Source organism: Lepidochelys kempii, chromosome 21 (genome assembly GCF_965140265.1).
Source record: "Lepidochelys kempii isolate rLepKem1 chromosome 21, rLepKem1.hap2, whole genome shotgun sequence".
Taxonomy (NCBI): Eukaryota; Metazoa; Chordata; order Testudines; family Cheloniidae; genus Lepidochelys; species Lepidochelys kempii.
The window spans coordinates 9,416,007-9,436,204 of NC_133276.1; the positions used below are offsets into that span (position 1 = coordinate 9,416,007).

The window sequence follows — 20,198 nt, forward strand, 5'->3', positions numbered from 1 at the left end:
GGATATAGACTGAACCCCCCCGCCCCCCAACTCATCCCACACAGAGCCAATGAACAGCCACCAAATGTTAAATTTCATCCACTTGGTGACATGGGCTGCATCTGAACCAGGGACTTGGCTTGAAACAGCCCATGACTGATCCCCAGCCTCATAACAACTGTAGCAGTTCACTAGGAAAGCTAAGAGAGTTCAGGAGAGTCTGGATCTAGAGATGTCATTCAGCGCGACCTGCCCATGGAGCTATGAGACCCATCCTGAGACTCCCATTCAGATCAGCTAGGATTGCAGGTACTCAGCCCCTTTCATGATCAACAAGTTAAGACTTGGCAGGCTTTCACTTGGCATGGAGATGGGAACACACATGGGAACTAGAAAACACCAGCCTTGTGACACCACACCCGCAGTGAGGCTGGAGAGCACTGTGCATTAGGTGTTTTATCGACACTTCTTGAACTGATTCTTCCAGCATCATCTAGCGCCCCTGCACTGGAGCAAGGGGCTCTGCAGGCAGTTTCGTTATTGAATTCCTGGGGGCGGAAATGTAGGGACACAAACCATGCCATGCTGGGTGAAGAAACCACTTACAGTGACAGTAACCACCCACATGCAATTTCTTTTTAGGGGAGAAAAAGGGGAGGTTTTGTTTTAATGGTGCAAAGCAATTTTTTGTAACGTTCAGACTGCACCTCTGGGTATGCTGAAGGAAAGAGGATTGTGGGAGGCTCCACATTTGAAATACAGAGTCCTAGCAAGCTCAGCAGCTACTTATTGCTTTTCAAATACACATAAGCATCATTATCTTTACTATCACAGCCAGGCTCGATGCCCCAGATGTATCCCATCAGCAAGGATCCTTAGAACAGGGGCCAGATCCTGACATACGGAGGCCCAAGTTCTCAAGAGTGGCAGCTGACGTTGGGCACCTAAGAATGGGGGCACCCCAACTGAGATCTGGGGCCTGGTTTCACAGAAAGTGCTGAGCGCCCACCTCTCTCACTGGCATCCCTGGGAGCTGTGGATCCCCAGCGCCACTGAATAAAAATCAGTCTTGCGTTGGGGAGAGTGCCCAAAAAATGAGACATCCAAAAAAAAAAAATATCTATCCATCTATCTGTGGCTACCTTTCATGATATCCAAGGCATGATGAGATGGACACTTCCCCCCTCTCCGTGCCTCAGTTTCCCCGTCTGTATAATGGGGATGATGGTACCGATCTCCTTTGTAATATGCTTTGAGATTGACTGATGAAAAGCGCTACAGAAGAGCTAAGTATTATTATAATAGACATTTCCGCCTGCCAGATGATATCAGACCCTAACCTCCATGCAGTTTTTCTATTTAAATCCAATAGACCCCGACTTAGCAAAGCATTTAAGCACCTGCTTAAGTCCCACTGAAATCAACGAGACTTGAGTATGTTCTTAAAAAGTCAAGCATATGCTTAATTCCTCTGCTGTATCAGGACGGACTGCTGACTGAGGGCCTCAGATGCCAGCAGGGGGTTTGGGGGACTGGTTTCATCCTGAATGGGGGATTGTGTCCCCTTCATTTTGAACCAGCTCCAGAAATCTCCAAGTGAAACTCAGCTGAAAGAGAGGAGCTTTTTATCTGGATTTAATCGAGAGCCGCAAATCAGGCCAGCCTGAACCCCCAGAATCTGTTTCATCCAGTCTCCTATTAAACGATGCTGTGTGTCACAGCCTAATGGTGTTAACTAGACAGATAGAGGGCCCTGCGTGAAAACGACAGGCCGTGCTCACCAGAACAGAGCCCTGCTCACCAGATCACTGCACTAGGCGCGCAGGAGAAACCAGTTTCTATGGCCAATCCGACTGTGCTTCCACAGGGCGGTGCTGAGCGGGTCTGAATGCCCTCAGCTCCCTGGGAAGTCAGTGTGAGCTCAGCAGCCCAGTGCAGGATCAGGCCGCTAGCCAGACAAAGAGCAGCCTGGGGAGCCAGCCCACACGCCTAACTCCTGCCAGACAAGTGAGACAACACAAGGGTTGCAGGAGCGATCCCTCTGGGACCTAAGCCTGAACAAGTGCTGATCACTTGCATCGCCCACTGAAGTCAATGGAAGTGACGGCTGTTTAGGAACCTCGCTCACAAAAGTCTCCCCCGGCCTCTGATTCCATAGCGCCCTCCAAGAGCGGTGTGCTTCCCCCTTTCACTCCATGCTCTCTGCCCCCACACTGGATTTGGTGGTGGAGAAGCCCTGCTCCCTGCCTGTGCACTCTCACCATACAAGAGCCTCTCTCCTTCTCCACTTCAGACTGAAGAAAGCCTCCTGGTCAATCTCATCCACACCATTCCCCGTTAGATAAACTTCCTTTCAAAGGAGTCTGCTTAATCCTCTATCTCCCCTCCTTCAAATCCTCCTCCAGCTGCTGGGCAGGGGCAAGCCGGGAAGGAGGGGGCGGGGAGACAGGCTGCTATTCCTGACTCATACAACTTTCACAAGTTCTTTTGCAAGACAAAAGGGCGGGGGGGGGGGGCGCAGAAAGCTGGACTCTTAACTCTGAACAAGCCAGCCAGATGGATGGACAGACAGCAGCGAAAGGGCGGGGTGGGATGGAGGAACAGAGAACAAGAGAGAAAGCAGATCACGAAGGACTGAGGGTGAAAGGGAAGATAAACAGGCAGTGACAGAATGAGAGACACACACCATGGGAGAAGAAACAGGAGGAGGGAAAACAGAACGTGAAAGAGAGAAATGGAGAAATAGACACACACACACACACACACACAGAGATATGTAACCGGAATCTGACTTCACTCTTACTGTCTTTGTTCTTTCAAGATATTTTCCATCCAATGACTGCATTTCCTTCCTGAAAACACTATTGGAAAAAGCTGGCTGCTTGCGCGAGAGAAGCCCTGACTAATTACTGTTAATACCGCAGCTGTGATTTCCCCTCGTCCCCTTCACTTTCAAACCCATTAAGGCCAAGCGGCAGCAGGTCCATTGTCCCTACAGCGGGTCTGCGCCTCTAAGGCGGGTGGGACGAAAATGGAGACCAGTTTCAGAGTGGCTCTGGACTCCATCCTATCCTGCTAAAGGGATGGAGGTTTTCTGGGGAGTCTCAAGCCTGCAGCAATCAGATGGGAAAGATCCACTAGGTCATCCAGCCCAGTCTCCCGTCCCTGCCAAGGTGGGATTCCTTCCCCTAGTGCTTTGTCCCAAATAAAAATGTAAAAGGTTTCAAGGAATGGGACTTCCAGTGCTCTTACAGAGAAGCTATTCCAACCCACAACTGATCCGAAGCACACTGAGGTCAAGGGGAACGAAGGCACGAGGCGAGGCAAACCCCCTCAATTTGTAATGTGCTCGATATCAGGTTTGCCAAGAGAGGGGAAGGGAGGTGGAGAACCCCAGCCGCTCAAAGACCCTCCCTGGCCCAGCCCCAGCAATATGCTGTCGGTGCAGAGAATGAGACACACCTGACGGAGAGAGAGACGGGGGTAAAAGATCAGGAGGCAATTATACAGCTGGCCACAAAACAGGAGGGAGGAAGGAAAAATAATAAAAAGTGAGGTGGGGGCATGAATTTAATCCCATTCCAGGCATGTGTTGCCAGACCGGGGGGAGGAAAACAAACGGCAACAAAACTGTCCCAAGCATCTCGTTCTCTGGGGCACCTGGGTGAGCAGAAACCAACCTTTCTTTCCTCCCTCCTGCCCCAGATTCCCCCTCCCACCTCCAGCGGGCTTCAGAGACAGCTCTGCCTGCTATAGGAAGGACCTCTGGCTCAGAAAGAATTTGTGCTAATTACTTTCCTTTGTTAATTAAACCCACGTGGATCTAATAAGGTAACCTGCTGTTCGCCCGATAAATTTAATTAGCCTGAAGGGAGAGCCCCTCCACACAGCTGTTTAAATTGTCACTTTACATTCACTTGGGCCTTGCTTCTCTCCCCCTCTCCTTCTCTTTTTGGAGTTAGGCCCCCTTTGCTGACCCCCTTGGCGGGAGGAACCTGCCGTCAACAGGCCGAGGGTAGAGAAGGGCACTGCCTGTGAAAGGGTGTGTGTGTGTGGGGGGGGGGGGTCCATGACCATGGTCACCCCCTTGTAGAGATTGAGGGGGTGGGGCCAGGCTTCAGCCCCCTTTCCCTCTTGCCGCGATTTTACTCCCCCTGCCAGCACCGAGTTCTCCTGCTCAGCAGTGTCCTGCCAATGCCAGTGTAAAGCACCCTGGTATCTCTCTCCCTCTAGCAGCTGGTCCCTGTAAGAGGATAAAGACCTACTACCGCTACCATCTCATGAGTCACTCTTTTAGCTCATGCTTTCAGTGTGGCAGGTCCCAGGTTCAAATCCCACTGCCAGTAAACACCCCCCACCTCGTAGTACCAGTGACCCCAGCGAGCTTCCTGGGAAGAGCCAGGGTATCACCCTTCGCCCCAGAGCCATGGGCACTAGCTGTCCTAGCATCTCACCCCAGCACATGTGCCTGCTGGCCCCAAGAATGCTTTCCAGGGGACTCTCCCCCATGGGTGGGGTGTCTCAGACTCCTGGGACACCCTCCCACTGCCATACGAGACAGACTTGCCCAGTCCTTCCACAGGGTCCAGCGCCCTACAGGCTTCTGCTTCCATCTCTCTCGCCAGGTCCTCGGTTGCCAAATCCAGGGCGGTGTCCAGTGCTACAGAGCAACAGGACCACTCTGAGTGGAGAGGGGTAAGTCCAAGCACGTTCCCTTGTGTTTAATTTGTGAATCGATTGAGTGCTCAGGAAAAGAGGGATGAACGGGACCGGCCTGAGCCGGGGATACTGAAGTCGACTGTTGTTCCCTTGCTCCACAGATGTGCCAACATCCCTCATTCCTGACCCAGAGCAGCCCTCCCCTGCTTGGGATTCCAAATCCAGGCTCCTGTTGAACTGACCACTGGTTGCTTTGCAGCCAAGATGCATCGTGAGTTTTATGATGCAGGCAAATGGGGCCTTACAGGAGTCCACCAAATGCAACTCCACTCGTGACCTGAGCCAGGATTTAAAACCAGATCTGCAGAGGTGAAAGGCCAGGTCATTAACCCCATCTCCCTCTCTAACCTGGCAACACCCACCCACCCCACCTCCTTCCTGGACCCTTGCCCATCATCCTGGGTCAGACTATAAAATACACCACCCCTTATCCCACATCTACCCCAATGTAAGCCTCTCCATGATAGCTACATGGCCTTAGTGTCATATCCTTCCATATGGTCCCATGATATATATGAGTACCTCTGTTGCTCTCACACACACTCTCCCCCCCCAACCCCAAATCTTCCACGTACACTAATATTATGCTCCCGCAACCCTCTCCCACCACAAACATGCGCCCCTTACACACAGCTCATTAATACGCACCTACTGAAAAACAGCCTCCTGCTACCGGAGTCCCGTCTCCGCCAGCCTGCCCCCCCAGAACCCACATACACAGGAGACCTTCTCCTTGGGTGAAATGAAGAAGCCACAGGCTAGGTGGATTTGCAATAGCTGTCCTAATCCTCCCCCTAAGCATTTACCATCTGGCACCAGCAGCCCAAAAAGAGCGATCGGGGGGGGGGGAGACTCCTCTCCTGAAATTTAACCTGTATCCCAAGTATCGGAGACATTGTCCCCTCCTTCCCCAATTGAATTCTCTTATGGTGAAGCCCAAAGGAGATGGGCAGGGACTCAACAGGGACTCTATAAAGTGATTAAAAATCTTACGGAGTCGTAATGGAGCCCGAGACCTCCCTGTAGGTGGTTTTAAGCCATTGAATCTATGGCAGGGAGAGTGAGAGCACGCATGCGTGTGTGTGACTGGATGAGCCTTCCCAAAGCACCTGCAATCGCTTAGGAGCACCATCCTGCTGAAAGTCAATGATGCTCCTACGCTGCGGAGGCGATCTTGGGAAGCCCACCCAGGACACAAATGATTTTCTGGAGGTTGTGCCAAACCCCAGCGAAGGAGTTCTCTTTGTGCTAGGAGAATGCTTCCCACAAGGGTCTGAGTGCAGGCGCTTCTCTGCCTCACCTGGACTGCGGGCTGCTTGTTCTCATTGCTGCTAGGAGAGGTCAGCCCCGTGGCCTGCTGCAGAAGGAACTGTCTTGCCACCTGGAGAGCCTGAAAAAACAAAAAAAGAAAAGATAAGAGGGTGGTGGTGGAGAAGAGATCATTTCTCTTTTCGAGCTTCTTGTGCCTTATCTACCGGTGTATGTGCTCACTGCCTAGATACCATCCAACCAGAGACAGACTCACTTACTGATACAGCCAACAGGACAAAGTGGTCTCAGGAAGCCCCTTAAGGCATGTCTATGCTGCAACCAGACACCTGCGGCTGGCCCGTTCCTGCTCACTTGGGCGCTCAGGGCTCGTGCTAAGTGGCTGTTTAATTGCGGTGTAGGCGGTCAGGCTGGGGCTGGAGCCTGAGCTCTGAGACCCTCCCACCGTGCAGGGTCCTTGAGGCCAGGCTCTAGCCTGAATGCGTACACTGCAATTAAATAGCCCCTTAGCCAGAGCCCGAGTCAGCTGGCACGAGCCAGCTGCAGGTATCTGACTGCAGTGTAGACAGACCCTTAAGGTTCACTGGACGAGAGAGAGAGAGAGAGATGGATAATGTAAGGAATAGCACTAAAAGAAAGCAGCTCACTTGTTGGAACCAGCCTTCTGTGCTTGCCTTAGGAGGAAGATGGTCTTGGACTCAGGAGAGGCAGGTTCAATTCTCAGCTATAGCACAGATTCTCCCTGTGTGACCTTGGGCAAGTCACTTTGCTGGTCTGTGACTCAGATCCTCATCTGTAGAATGGGCATGCTCATCTTTGCCTACCTCACAGGGGTGTGGTGATGCTAAATCCATTTGGTAAGTGGATGGAGGGGAGTAGAGGAGTAGACCAAGTAAAGAGCAGAATTTCACCCCAAATGAATAACCAGTGAAAGAATGTGGACATTCTGCAGATCATTTTCAGCAATGCAGGAGAGGAGTTTAGCGGTACTTACTAGCGATCGCACATGAATCTGTTTATTGTATGGGCATCTGCCTGGAAAGTGTTATTAGTTTCCTGAGCATTCACCAATTTGTTTTCAATAACATTTATTAAGTCACTTGCATTAACTAAAAATGAAACGCTTCGCTGGTGCTGGAGAAAAGCACAAGTCAGTGAGATTGCCAGTCAAGGCGCATGCAAAAACACGCTGTGAAAGCAAGCGGAGGAAATGGTGGGTGAAAATGGAGGCAAGCCCAATCAAGCGAGTGCACCTGGGCACGAGGAAGAGAGCAACAATGAAAAACGAGCCTGTGAGCACGAGGAGCGCACAAGAGAACACACGCGTGCAAATGAGCAGAAGAGCCAAAGCATCCACTAGAGCTGGTGAAACGTGCAAAAGAAACCGAGAGGGTGTGCAAAAGAGCAAGGGAAGCACAAGACAGAGAGGTTTCATTCAGGAGCTGAGAGCAGGCAAAGAGAAGGGAATGAATTCTAACACAAACAATCCTGTGGTACTGCTCCCAGGTCCGTTTCCTCATACGTTCCTTATTTTTTGCTTTTAAAGATTTTCTTTGGGGGGGGGGGGTACCTTTCTGAACAACAAAGTCATTGTAGTCCTGCCTGCAAGACAGGGTTTTATTACAGCGCAGAGACAGGAGGGGGGAGTGGAGGGGGAGAGGTCGGAGGGTCATAGCCCAGCTTGGCGGTGCTGCAAACAGCATGTGGGTTCCAGTGAGCTGTCAACGCCACGGCCGTAAATCAAGGCCCTGGCTTCCAAGAGGCGGCTGTGTGCTCCGAGGCGGTGGAAGCACTTGCAGGGTGTGTCCCAAAGAAAGAGCCGCTTGTTAATTTTCCACATTTCCAGCTATAAAGAACAAAGTTACTTTCCGTCAGGCATTTATACAGTATATACTGTACCGTACACACTGTTTGGAGGGGCAGCTGGATTTACACTTGAAAGAGGAGAGATTAGCACACTCCCTTGCATATACCCAGAGTAATTACATATACAAATGCATGTGGGTAGGAGTAAGGCACATAATATAGTTACCTACATAATTACACATACACAGTGTCATTAGATTAATGAATATGCCTTTTCAACGTAATCCATGTTGTTGTGTGCGCATTACACAGGACACAAGCAAATCAGGTTGTCCATCACATATATAGCATATACACAGTATAATTATATGTTCACACACATACAGTCAAAGATTAAATAGATAATTATGCTGTCTTGTGTTGACCAAACATGCACAAACACTAAAACCCCTCTCAAGCAGCCATCCAATGGACCATCACAAAAAGATTAGCTGGCTACTGTTTAAACCAAGGGTCTAATTTAGGTCTTGTCTACACCAGGAAGTTATTTCTGCAGTAAGGCAGGGTGTGACTTGAAAGAGCATTCCTTATTCTGGATTAGCTCATTGTGTGCACTCTCTTATTCCAGAGCAGCAGCACCTTTTCCAGTTTGGCTTAATCCGCTTCCAAAGCGATAGATATCCCAGTCCATTTCCCCGTATAGACAAACTGTAAGATGTAAGAGACAAATCTTCAGATTATTTCGAAGTGGCTACTGAAGCTGGGGGTCCTTATTGCAGGTTGCATCTATTACCCACACAGAAAGAAAATCATTTTATGCATCCAATGAAGGGAGCTGTAGCTCACGAAAGCTTATGCTCAAATACATTGGTTAGTCTCTAAAGTGCCACAAGTCCTCCTTTTCTTTTTGCAGATACAGACTAACACGGCTGCTACTCTGAAACCTGTCATTTTATACTTAGACACCATTCTCCAGTGAACACATGCGCAAACACATGAATACTCTGTGGTACAGTACTTCTCAATATGGTGCGGTTCCAGCTACACTGTCAGAATATACCACATCAAGGGATGCAAACAAAAGGAGTTGTGTCCCAAACACAGCTAAAAGCACATGTCAGTTTTGCAGCGCAGACAGGAGCCAAGCTGTGTTTTTAGCTGCATTTGTGAATCGTGCAACCGCTCTGGAGAGTGGCAACCCAGTCTCTCTTATTCTCCATTTGGGGCACACTTACATTTTAGACTCCTGAAGATCAAAATGCTTTAGTCTAACCCAAGTTATTGGGCTCAACACAGGGGTAACAGGGGGGAATTGAATAGTCTCGGACATACAGGAGGCCAGACTAGATTTAATTGTCCCTTCTGGCTTATACTCCATAAAATCAATGAAAATCAAAAACCCAAGATCTTCAAAACACAACACATGGAGGGGGAGGCTAAAATTGGTCTCTTAGGACTGTATTTAGGCACTTAAGTCAATCCACTAGCACGGATGGACTCCCAGCATTTTGGAAAACACAAGACTACTGAACAATGAACAATTCACCCACCTACCTCTGTGCGCTGCTGGGCACCAATCGAGTGCTTCAAGGCTGAAGCAGAGGTCGGGGGACAAGAAATTCGTCAGAGGGACTCACATTACAGGTGGGAACCAGGAGAACAGTAGGCAGCCAGTGCAAGATGACCACAAGGAAATCATGCCCAGAATTCACCTGGTTTTAGCTTTCATCATCAGAAAAAAACAACCCCAAAACAAACCCGCCGAGGGCACATCTTCACTAGGAAAGATGGTATTTTCTTACCTCCTGTTAGTACGTGGAACAAACACAAGGTAAAATCCTAGGGAAGACAAGGTAGTGTGTTTTCTCGTGCATGAGCACATCAAGGCAAACCCTACCCTCTCCTGTATTCTTTACGTTGACCTGATAACTCGTTATTATTTGTATTACTGTAGTGCCCGGGAGTCCCACTCATGGGGCAGGACCCCAATGTGCTAAGCCCTGTACACTCAGAACAGACAGTCCCTGCTCCAAAGAGCTTCCAACTGAAGTATAATACAAGACAGGAGACCAGGAGATGGATCCTGACAGATGGGGGAGGACCAGGAAATGATGAGACAATGTTGGTCAGCGTGAGGGACAGATGTCTCAGTGCACCATCAGCTAGCCATTGTCAAGGCATCACGGCAAGGGAGAGAGTTTTGAGGAGGAATTTGAAGGTGGATAAAGAGGTAGCTTTGCAGATGTTTATAGGGAGCACAGCATGGAGGGAAGCACCAAGGTTCTTGTATAAAAATGTTAACGTGTTTAAACTATCACTAGCATTTTAACTTGTGGTAGCTAATCAAACAAACAACACAATTCCCCCTCCCTCTGCCAGTGAACACAAGATCAGAGGGTTCACAAAACTTCTTTCTCAAGGAACCCTGGGCTGACGGGTTTGTGCAAAACTACCAAATGATTGTTTCCACCTGAAAATTCAGGGCAGTTTCTACCCAGTTTCACGCTGAATTTTTCAGTTTGTTCAAAAGAAAACTTGGTGGGGAAAGGGGAGGGGGAAAAAACAAAACAAACAAACACGTGAACCTGCTGCAGGATGATCAAACCCCGAAGATCTTTGCACAAACTCCCAGACTAGAACGAGGCTACTGTAAATTATTATTATGAGCACAATTCCTGCCAGCCTGCAGTAAGGACAGAAGATGCATTATCATCCACTTAGAAATCTGTCTGAAATTCTTTTTATTTACCTACATAAGGCCTGCTCTATGCACAGATTATGTACTGATGTAACTAGATCAGTTAGGGGCATGATTCTTACCGAAAGTTAAACCACTGCAACAGCTTGTGTGGAGACAGTTAGTATCAAGGTCCTTAATCCAGTACAGCAGATTCCCTTTCCCACATGGGAATAGATATTCCAGTCTAAGATATCTTTAAACCACTATTAGTCCACACTAGGAGGGTTGTACCTCTACCTATAAAACTTTTGTGTTCACACAAGCTGCAAAATAAACGCTGAATTCTCCACTCCTCCCATCTGACAGTGGTTTTTGCAGGCTCGGTATTACAGCTTCCCCCGCGGAGACAATTTCCTCTGTTGTTTGTGTGGGCCTTTCACACAGCAAAAAGGCAGAGAAAAATCAAACCTCAAAAAGGAAAAAGAAAAGGAAAAAACTGGCCAGAGGATTCGGGGGCAGGTTTAGAACCTGAAGCTACTTCTAAATTTCCTTTTTTGAAGCGGACTAGATTTCAAGCTGGCAGCATCCCTGTGAGGAGCAGAAATTCCATGTCCGCTGCAAGAGGCACTCCAAAGCTGCACGGGAACACACAATCAGGCACTAGCAAGCCTGCACGGATGTAACACGGGGCAGCACTGCACAATTCTTTGCAGTGGCACAAGCACACCTGGACACCCTCGTGGCTGTACCTCAGCCTGCTCCCCACAGGCACTATGTGTAAAGATCAGCTACATCACCTTTGACTATATCTCTCACTGGTCTTGCACAGTGAGGTTATTCTGTAGCCACTTTTGCCCCAGGACCTCCACGCTTCAGTGTCTTTGTAAGAGTAAGGGCAGATTTCGGTTTGGAGTGAGACCTTCGGTTTTATCCCCAACTCTGCTGGCCTACTGTGCAACCTTAAGCAAATCCATTAACAATCCCCCCGCCCCCGAACCTCAGTTTCCCTCTCTTTCAATGGGGACAACACTGAACTCACAGGGGGAGCTGCGAGGCTAAATTAGCTGATCTTGGCAAAAAGTACTTTGAGATCATTTTGCAGATCAGGGCAGGAAGAGGCATGGAGTGAGGAGGAAGTGGCTTGCTCCAGATCACACAGCAGGTCAGCGCCAGAGTCCAGAGAGGAATCCATGAGTGCCAGCTACCTGTCTTGCCCTGATCTAACCACTAGGTAATGCTGCCTGCCCAGAGTTCTCTCTCTCTCCAAACTCTCTGAATTATTTTCCCAACAGCTCTCTAGAAGTTAAGCATGAGACAGAGAAGAAAAAGCAGACACACAAAAAGGAGAGAAGCTGAGCGAAGGCAATGCCGCAGCGTGATGGCTGAGCTGATCGGAAGCCCAGTTGCCAAAGGAGACCATGCTGCTGTAGCCAGCAATAGAGGGCTCCAAGATACCCATTTTTAACTGCACGAGCCAAACAAGGAGAGCTTTGTTCGCGGGATAGATGCGGGGACAGCCCCTGGTTTTATGAGGCTTTGGGAACCCTGTAAAAGTCTGCATGGGCTTATTAAGCTGGCAAATTACTTGAACAAGAAGAATACGGCTCGTGCCAACGCCAGACCGTGTGTCCAAAGGGCTCCGAGCCAGGCTGATCCGGGGGAGACGGGACAAACCCCTGCCACTTGGAGACGGGGACGCCCGTGACGTGCGGGTACACGCACGCCGAGGGAGGCAAGGAGGGGCGGATGGAATGCAGGAGCCAGGCCCACCCCGAACAGGCTCTCAGGGGGCAATTTAATTCACTCCCTGCTGACCCTCTCACTTTGTTGTGCTCTGAAGCACGAAATTACAAGATTTACAGGAAAAAATGGCATGGCCTTCAAATCTCGCACAGGGGCCTCCCCATGACAGCCCTGCAGCTCGCCCAGAGAAGCTACCCCCTCTCTCCTACCCCTCCGCCCCCTCCAGATGGCCAGGGAAACTAGCAGAAGAGTTACAGAGATATCTGCCAGGCGTGGGGGTCGGGGGAGAGATTTCCATTCCAACCACCTGCTGCTAAGAGGGCTGGTACCAGTTTTGTTTTGGTGCGAGCATTTTTCAATCAGACAGCCAGCGGCACACAGGCACGACCAGGAGGCTGGGGTACAGCACCTCCCAGCTCTGCTGGGTGGTGAAGACCGGCGTTACACTGTTAGTGAGCTCACCTGATGTCTCAGAGTCACTGAGCTGGTCATGTGACACAGGGACGGCCAGGATGCACCACACCCGGGGTCCATCTACTCCATCATGCTGTCTCCACCAGCCCCAGCTGCTTCAGTGCAAGGTGCCCTGCAGTGACTGGATCTGCCACCAAGGAAAGTTTCATTCTAACCCCGCAGACTTGACTGACTCTAGCAACTTGCATTCCAAGCTCCCCCTTCTACCTCGGTGACGAGAGCCGTGCCCACAGGGCCCACTTGTGTGTGATTTAAGTCACCACAAAGCCAGGGCTGAGGCTGGTGGGTTAGAATTGAATGGGAGATGACTGGCACTGGCTGGCAAAACCCAAGGGCTGTCTCTGAGACAGCCGTCCAGGAGGATGGGGACGCACGGCATAAGCCTTTCATCTTTCGTAGCCTTCAGGTCAGCTACTCCATCACCACGGGGAAAATGGGCATTGAGGCAACATCCACTATGGAGGAGAGGCTGCTGAGATCTTGAACAGCTGCTGGCGAGAACTGAGATGCATTGGCTTAGCTGCATGGGCAAAAACCAGCACTTTACTCCTACTTACCAGTTGTGGGGGTGAGGGTAATAGCACGATCAGAGAGGGAACATCATTCATTTTCATCTTGATCCCCAGGTGACCCATTTTGCCAGTGTATGAAAGGTTCAGAGACCGGCCCAATCTATAATCCTGGTTCTCAACACCCCAGAACCTTGAGGGAGCAGAACGGTGCAGCTCTGGCCCATCTCTAACAAACTCAGTGGGAGACACTTGCCAAGCAAAGAAAGCGGGTCGTCATGGGATATTCACTGCCACCCAGATATGACTGTAGTCCATTGCTGTCTTTCCTCAGGAAACAGTGAAGCCACGCTTACAAAAGTCTTGCTTGATTTATGAAAGGTGCTTTCTTTACCAGATTCCAACCTGGGGCTCCCACCAGGGCCAGAACCACCTTGAGACGGGAGTAGAGATGAAAGGCAAGTTTTTTTTGGACAGGTCACCTGCACTTGTTAACCTCTTTCAACAGGCCAGAAGATTAGCTTCAAAAAGCAACACTTGAAGTTACTAGTATGGAACCACCTCTTAAAGCTAGAAAGCATGGAGTCCAAATTACCCATAATTCTTTGCTATTTAATTTTGAGAACATGTGAAAAAGAAAAAAAGGTCCCCACTTAGAAGAGAATTTGCCTTCACCTCCTGCTAATGATCTATGAAATGGGAAGGGGGGAGGGGGAGTTAAATTGTACCCTGCTCCACAGTGCTATTCAAAGAGTCATTAGCGCGATAGCCACAATTAGGAACAAATAGTTTGTGTCCAATTTGTCTCCTGGATGATTGTCTTTGATCAGTAAATTAGCCCATTTTAAAAAGAAGTTTGTAAGATTTAAGACACTCACATCAACAGCTGACACCGCCTGGCTTCCTCATTTACAAGACCAGTGGCAGCAACCTGTTACTGAGCAGAGGGAATGCAAATGTTGAGGTGGCGGAAGGGGAAGAGACCTGACCTGTGTAGTGGTTTTGTGCTGATTTAACTATATCTGTGAGGAGTGTTTACCCAACAGAGCTAAGATCAGGAATACCCCTAGTGGGGATGCAGTTGTACCAGTATACTGGTACAGTTTGTACAACTTAAGCACCTTTGCACTGGTATAACGGAGTCCACATTAGAGGATCACACCACTTAACGACACCAGATTCTAAAACAGATATAGTAAAAAGTAGTATCAAAAAGCCCCTTGCATGTATACAAGCCCTTAGTTCCTTGGAAAAAAAAAAGAGGTTTCTCCGATTTCTAAATTCCCATCTAGATCCAAATACAAAACTGCCCCAAAGCCCAGGGCTTTCTGAATCGGGGTGTCTGGATTTCTTTGTATACGCTTCATACTTGATTTTCTTTGCAGCTAGGCTGTACAACTCCAGAGCAACAAGAACTACTAGGAAAAAAGAAAAGAGAGTCTCAGTTTAATCCCGGGTGTGGCGAACACAATGTTCAGACAACAGAAGTGTTATGCTAGTATCAGATCCCAAGAAGAAATAAGAGATTCTACTGTAGCGAAGAATTTCCCACCAGGATGCACTGGAAAAATTGCACAACCACAGCTCTATTGGCTAATGAGTCTGGAGAGACTGTTCTCTTTTCACCTGAGAGCTCATTCCTTTGAGTTCATGCTATGGTTGAAATAAATACTACATGCTATATTCCCCCCTCTAATTTCAGAAGAAAGCGGGTCATCACAAGTCAGTGTGTGGGGATCCCAGAGCGGAAACAGTCTACTATCCAGCTTTCCACCCAAGACACATGGCATTTAGTTCTTCCCTGGAATAACGCACCTTCTTTAGGCCAGGTTTCATATCTATTGGCGAGCAAGCCAAGGAGCAAATGAACCTGGTGATGAAGTTGTCCTCCTGTATGAGATGGATCTGGTGCCTCTCATCCCTCGTTCCTAGAAGTCCTATTTCGATCTCAATCACAAAAAATCACCACCAGTTAGAACTCCGTGGCCTCCATGTTGGCAGCCCCAGGAGAGACTAAAAATTGAACGGGCCCTAGAGACTGAGCTTCCACATGGTCTCCAATGGGCGTCAAATCTGTGCCTTTCATCAGCCCTTATGGCAAGTCAATTTGCTGAACAACCTTCTTGCCTAGCGGGTTAGAGCAGCAGCCTGCCACTCAGGAAACCTGGGTTCCATTCCTGCCGCTGGCCTGCCGGTGACCCTGGGTAAGTCACTCCCCCTCCCTGATGATCACTTAGAGGGGAGGCCAGGAATGGAAGGCAAGGCGTTTTCAGTAGAGGCTCTCTCCTTAAGGCTCTGTCCATTCTTCTTTGGGCTCTTCAGAACTTGATAACCTTCAAGGCCCAGCATTAAGGATGGATGCAGGTTGGTTAAATGAATTTCTGAATTGGGAGAGGGAGGACCTTACCAGCCAGCTAAGGTAGCCACTGGGCTAAGAGCAGTGCTTAAGCATTCAGATGCTATGGTGGTAGATGCTGGTACATACAGAATCCAGATGGGCAGTACTTTGAATACTCCAAAGAGGACAAGCCTACGGTTTCAGAAGTGACTTATGATCGGGGATGCCCAACTAGAGACCCCCCGCAAAAAGGGACATGATTTTCAGGGGGGTGGGTCTCAAGTCGGGGTTCCAAAATCACTGGGTCACTTTGGAAAAATCTTTGCAGAATAAAAGCGTAAAAGTATTCAGGCCAAGTCTTAAAAAAAAAACAAAAAAAACCCCACATTTTTAATTAACAGTTGTCACCCAGACAGTACAGCAGGAGAGACCATAAGACCAAGTGCTCTCTGCTGCAGCAGGAGGATGTGGATTTCCATACAGCATGGGGGTAAAACACTGGCTGAAACTAACCAAAGGGAATTCCCTCCTGGATGGGATCAAAGGTTTGAATGGGGCCTTAACCTCCAATGATTAAAAAAAAAAACCACCATAGAAATTATATTAATAGAGCCGGGTGGGGGGAAAGAGGGGACTACACAAATGATACTACACTTTCTCCTTCCCCCCAGTCTCCTTTTACCCCAAAAGAGCTTTTTGGGAATAAAAAAAGATTATAAATTATTTTTACACTACACTCATAAAAATGACATTGTCACATTCCAGAATTAGAACTACTAAAATAATACACACACAGACATTTTTAGATGGATATTAACAGTAAATGATGCCATATTGAAATCCACTCCCTCACTCCACTTCCTCCATCCCCATTCTCATATAATCAGAACCAAATGGCTCCAAGAGATCCAAATTAATAAAAACGACAGAATTCTTTACAAAAGGGAAAAATCTTTTTCAACTCTCTCTCTCGGCCCCAGATGTTCTCCCCTTTGCCACACACACACCCTAACGCTTCTGGACTTCGATCCTCCTTGGCTAAAGGGGTTAAATCCATTTTCACTAATGAAGAACACAAGGAACAAGTCTGACCATTGCTCCCAACAATTCACTTCTCCCCACGCTTGGGGGGGGGGCAGGGGGAAGGAACAACATTTATGCTCAGTCATATATGAAATATAAATCAGGCAACCTAATAGAGAGATGAGTTTCACTTAAGTGCTCTCATCTCATTTTTATCTGAAATACCCTAATAATAGCATATGACATAATACATGTGAAATGCGACCACATGCTTTTATAGCACAGTGTCATCCACACCAGAGTCTCCCCACCACCACCTCCATTCCCTTTTAAATATGAAAAACGGCTGATATGGTTATAAGTTTGGTATCTTGCTTTTAATACCTTAACATTTATTTTACATCTGCCTGCAATAAATAGTATTTTTATTTTTATTTAAAAAAAAAAAGCACAGAACAAATATTACAGCAGACGGATGGGATGGCTTTTCCAGATGGGCCCTTTCTATATAATTGCAATTTGGAAAGTGTTCTACCAGGAGGCCTCAGGCTGACAGGTTCGAAGACAAAGGGAGGAGCAGAAGGGGGTGCTGATTTTGGGGATGGAGGCAAGCATTGTGCAGTCTGAAGCTGGGGTTTTCCAAAGGAGCATAAGGAGAGTTAGGTGCTCAAGTCCCAGTGAAACTCATTAGGATTTAGGAGATTTCCATGGGCGTCAGGCACCTGACTGCACTGAAAATCCAAGCCTTCAATCTGGACTAAGAGGGTTCACGGTCTCGAACCTCCTGTATGGGTTCCCACACGAGTGAGCTCTAGTTGCTGGTTGGGAAGTTGATCTTCCAGGATGCGCTGCCAGCTGGTTTGGTTTTGGTGTAGAGAGCTGCCTTTAAAAGTCATTTTTGAAAACCCCCATGGGTTAATTAAAAAGGCAGGTTTTCTGATTGTTTGTCCAAGACAAAACCCTCCCTTGTTATCAGCCCACCTCCCTTCTTGTGCCCCACCTCCATCCCATCATTTCCCCGTCCCTGCTGAGATCTCCTCCTCCTCCTGCTTCCCATCCAGACACCTCCTAATCCTTCCCTGCCTCCCTCCACCTCCTCCTCCCTGTTTTGAACCTCCCTCCCCTTCTCCTTCCACCTACCCCCTCTTCTCCCTTTCTGGCTCACTGCCTCCCTCCTTCTCACTCCCCTTCCCCTTCCCTCTCCCAGCTGCCTGAAGTTGGAAGGTTCCCTTGTCTGGTGCGAGTCACACACACAAAAGAAGTGCCTACCATGCTGAGCGACCCGCCGATGGCAGCGACGCCCTCCTCCCTTAAAGCCCTGCAACAAAGGGACTTCAAGGAGACCAAGTCTTCCCTAACTCCTCGAGGGCAATGTCAGAGTGCTGGCAACTTGGAGACGAAGGTTCTAGGCACCCGCCCGCCCCCCCCCCCACTCCCTGCCCGGGGGGACATTGCCCTTCCCGAGCCCTGTGATGCGTGGATAGCCGTGGCCGCAGACATTCCCCACCTGCTTCTTGGCCAAGTCCTGCTTTGGGCCCCAGGTCTTGGAGGAGCTGGACTTGCCTGTCTGGGGCAAGCAGGCTGAAGCCACAGTGAGGCTCCCCATTGGGGGGCTAGATACAATCGTGACCCCAGAGGCGCCTAAGTATACTAGACATCATAGGGCCGAGCTGCTCCATTGACTATCCTCAAGAGGTGCCTAAAGGCACATCTGGCCCCCTCCTCCGGAAGCGTATTTCCACTTACTCATGAGTTTGATATCTCCTGTGGAATGGCGAAGGAGAGCATGGGGAGGGGAAGCAGGGAAGGCCACCCCAATGGTGGAGCTGGCCCCATTAGTCTCCAATTGTCCCAGAGAATCCCCCTCTAAGCCAGCGCCAGAGCCCCAAAAAACTCCTGCACAGACAATTGCAACTGAACGCTGGCTCATTGATGGGAGACACGAGACAGCAGGAGGCTGCATGAAATGTCACTCCATCCAGACCCAGCTGGGAAGCAGAAGTTTAAGCCTGTGACATTAGAATAGGTTTACCTCCTAAGGCTGCTTCTGGAGATGAAATGCACTTCCTGCCCGTTGGCCTGTATTTGCCACTGGCTACAGGGCGAGGTCAACTGGGTTAGGCAAGAGGAAGAGAGAAGAGCTAAACTTTATAGGAAGCAAGACACATGGAAAAACATAACATGGATCCCTTACATTCCACTAACACCTTCTCTCCTGAGGGATTCAAAAACACCCCCCAAAAACCCCTCAATCTTTCCAGATACATTTTACATTAGATACACACACCAATCACTGGAATGCAGCCACCTCTCGAGTGAGGGCTGGCAACACTTTTGACAGCACACAACTGGTTTTGATAGGAAGATTATACCCTAAGTAGCTCAAACTGCAGGGAGAGGTGAGGGAAATTGCAGGAGGCAGAATGGAGCGAACCAAGTTTGGAACAAGTCTGGCCAAAGTACGAGAGCCACTTTTTTGGGGGGAAATGCTAGGACGATCACTTTTATGACTCACCTCTGAAGACCCAACCTGGCCTCCAGGCTCACACAGCACAGGAGGCTTAGCCCCCATTTTAAGAGGAGATCTCTGGATCCAAGATTATCAGAAGACATTTGGGGTTCTTCACCTTTTATGTACTCAAGTAGAAATAACCTTCAAGGGGCCTGATTTCCAGAGGGTGGGTCCAGCACTTTCCAGAAGCCAGGTCAAATTTAAGGCACATCCATTTGGGCACCGGGCACAGTGAGACATCCAGAATCACTAGATCAAAATCTTGACCAGAAGCCTGTCAGGTGTGGGAAGAGCTAGGTGTCAGCCCAGTCCTACCACAAGCCTACGATCAGTATCAGCATTCAGAGAGGGACAGGAGCTCCCCCTGAGATTCAGAGAGCCAGCCACACAAGATTTAAGATAAAGACATGGAGCATGAAGGAATGCAGGGGAGGCCAAAGGAGTTGCTCGGGTTCAGACCAGACCCATCCTGCACCAGGCTTTTCAACCGGTTGGGGCCACCATTTCCCAGGCAGTCACTTGACCAAGTGTCTGGCATGAAAGCTGGAGTGGGCGTCTCTGTGAGGTTCGTTTCCTCCTCTGCTGCCTGCGGGGTTCCTGTCCCCGTGAAGCCAGCGGCAGTCAGTGGGCAGCAGGGATGCAGTGCAGACCTGTTGCTGTGGTATCTGGCACACCCCCCCCCCAAAATCACTCATCCTGCTACGAGTGATTCTTCTCCACTCACCACCTTAGTCCCCAGTTTCCATCCCGACCTTCCCCCCTGAGGGCCATGGAAAGGAAGGAGTTCCACCAGTCCTCCCAGCTTCCCCACCTGACTGGGTGCCTTGTTGGGTGGGAGCAGGGCGGGGACTAGCCCCCCGAGTTAAAAACTCATTAATGTGCAAAGAGCCGGGTCCTTTTGAATCCCGTTACAGGATGTTAGCATGCTGGAGGTCTCTTGACGTTCCCACAGCAACCACTGTGGGAGTTCCCAGATGCTAGGCAACCCTCCCATGACCCCGGCTGGCCTTTCCCCTCCAGCGACCCCTGCCACAATGTAAGCGCGCGCTATTGAATCCCAGGATGCTTTTCAACTGGGCCCCACCATTGAAATCCAGGGATTTAGGCCTAACGGCATCACCTTGCTTGGGGGATGGGGAGGGGAAA

The 20,198-nt window shown here is 49.3% G+C and overlaps 1 protein-coding gene across 6 annotated transcripts in view; it reads right to left on the reverse strand.

The window, feature by feature from the left end:
- FOXP4 (forkhead box P4) overlaps positions 1 to 20,198 on the reverse strand; it is a 142,193-nt gene that overhangs the window by 71,460 nt on the left and 50,535 nt on the right. For 5 of the 6 annotated variants that reach the window (XM_073319692.1, XM_073319691.1, XM_073319690.1 and 2 more), the window contains exon 3: positions 5,999 to 6,088. In XM_073319692.1, the coding sequence (XP_073175793.1) occupies positions 5,999 to 6,088 (90 nt within the window). Of the gene's footprint in view, positions 1 to 2,240; positions 2,316 to 5,998; positions 6,089 to 20,198 lie in introns of those variants that run through there. The other variant, XM_073319693.1, reaches the window with a different exon arrangement.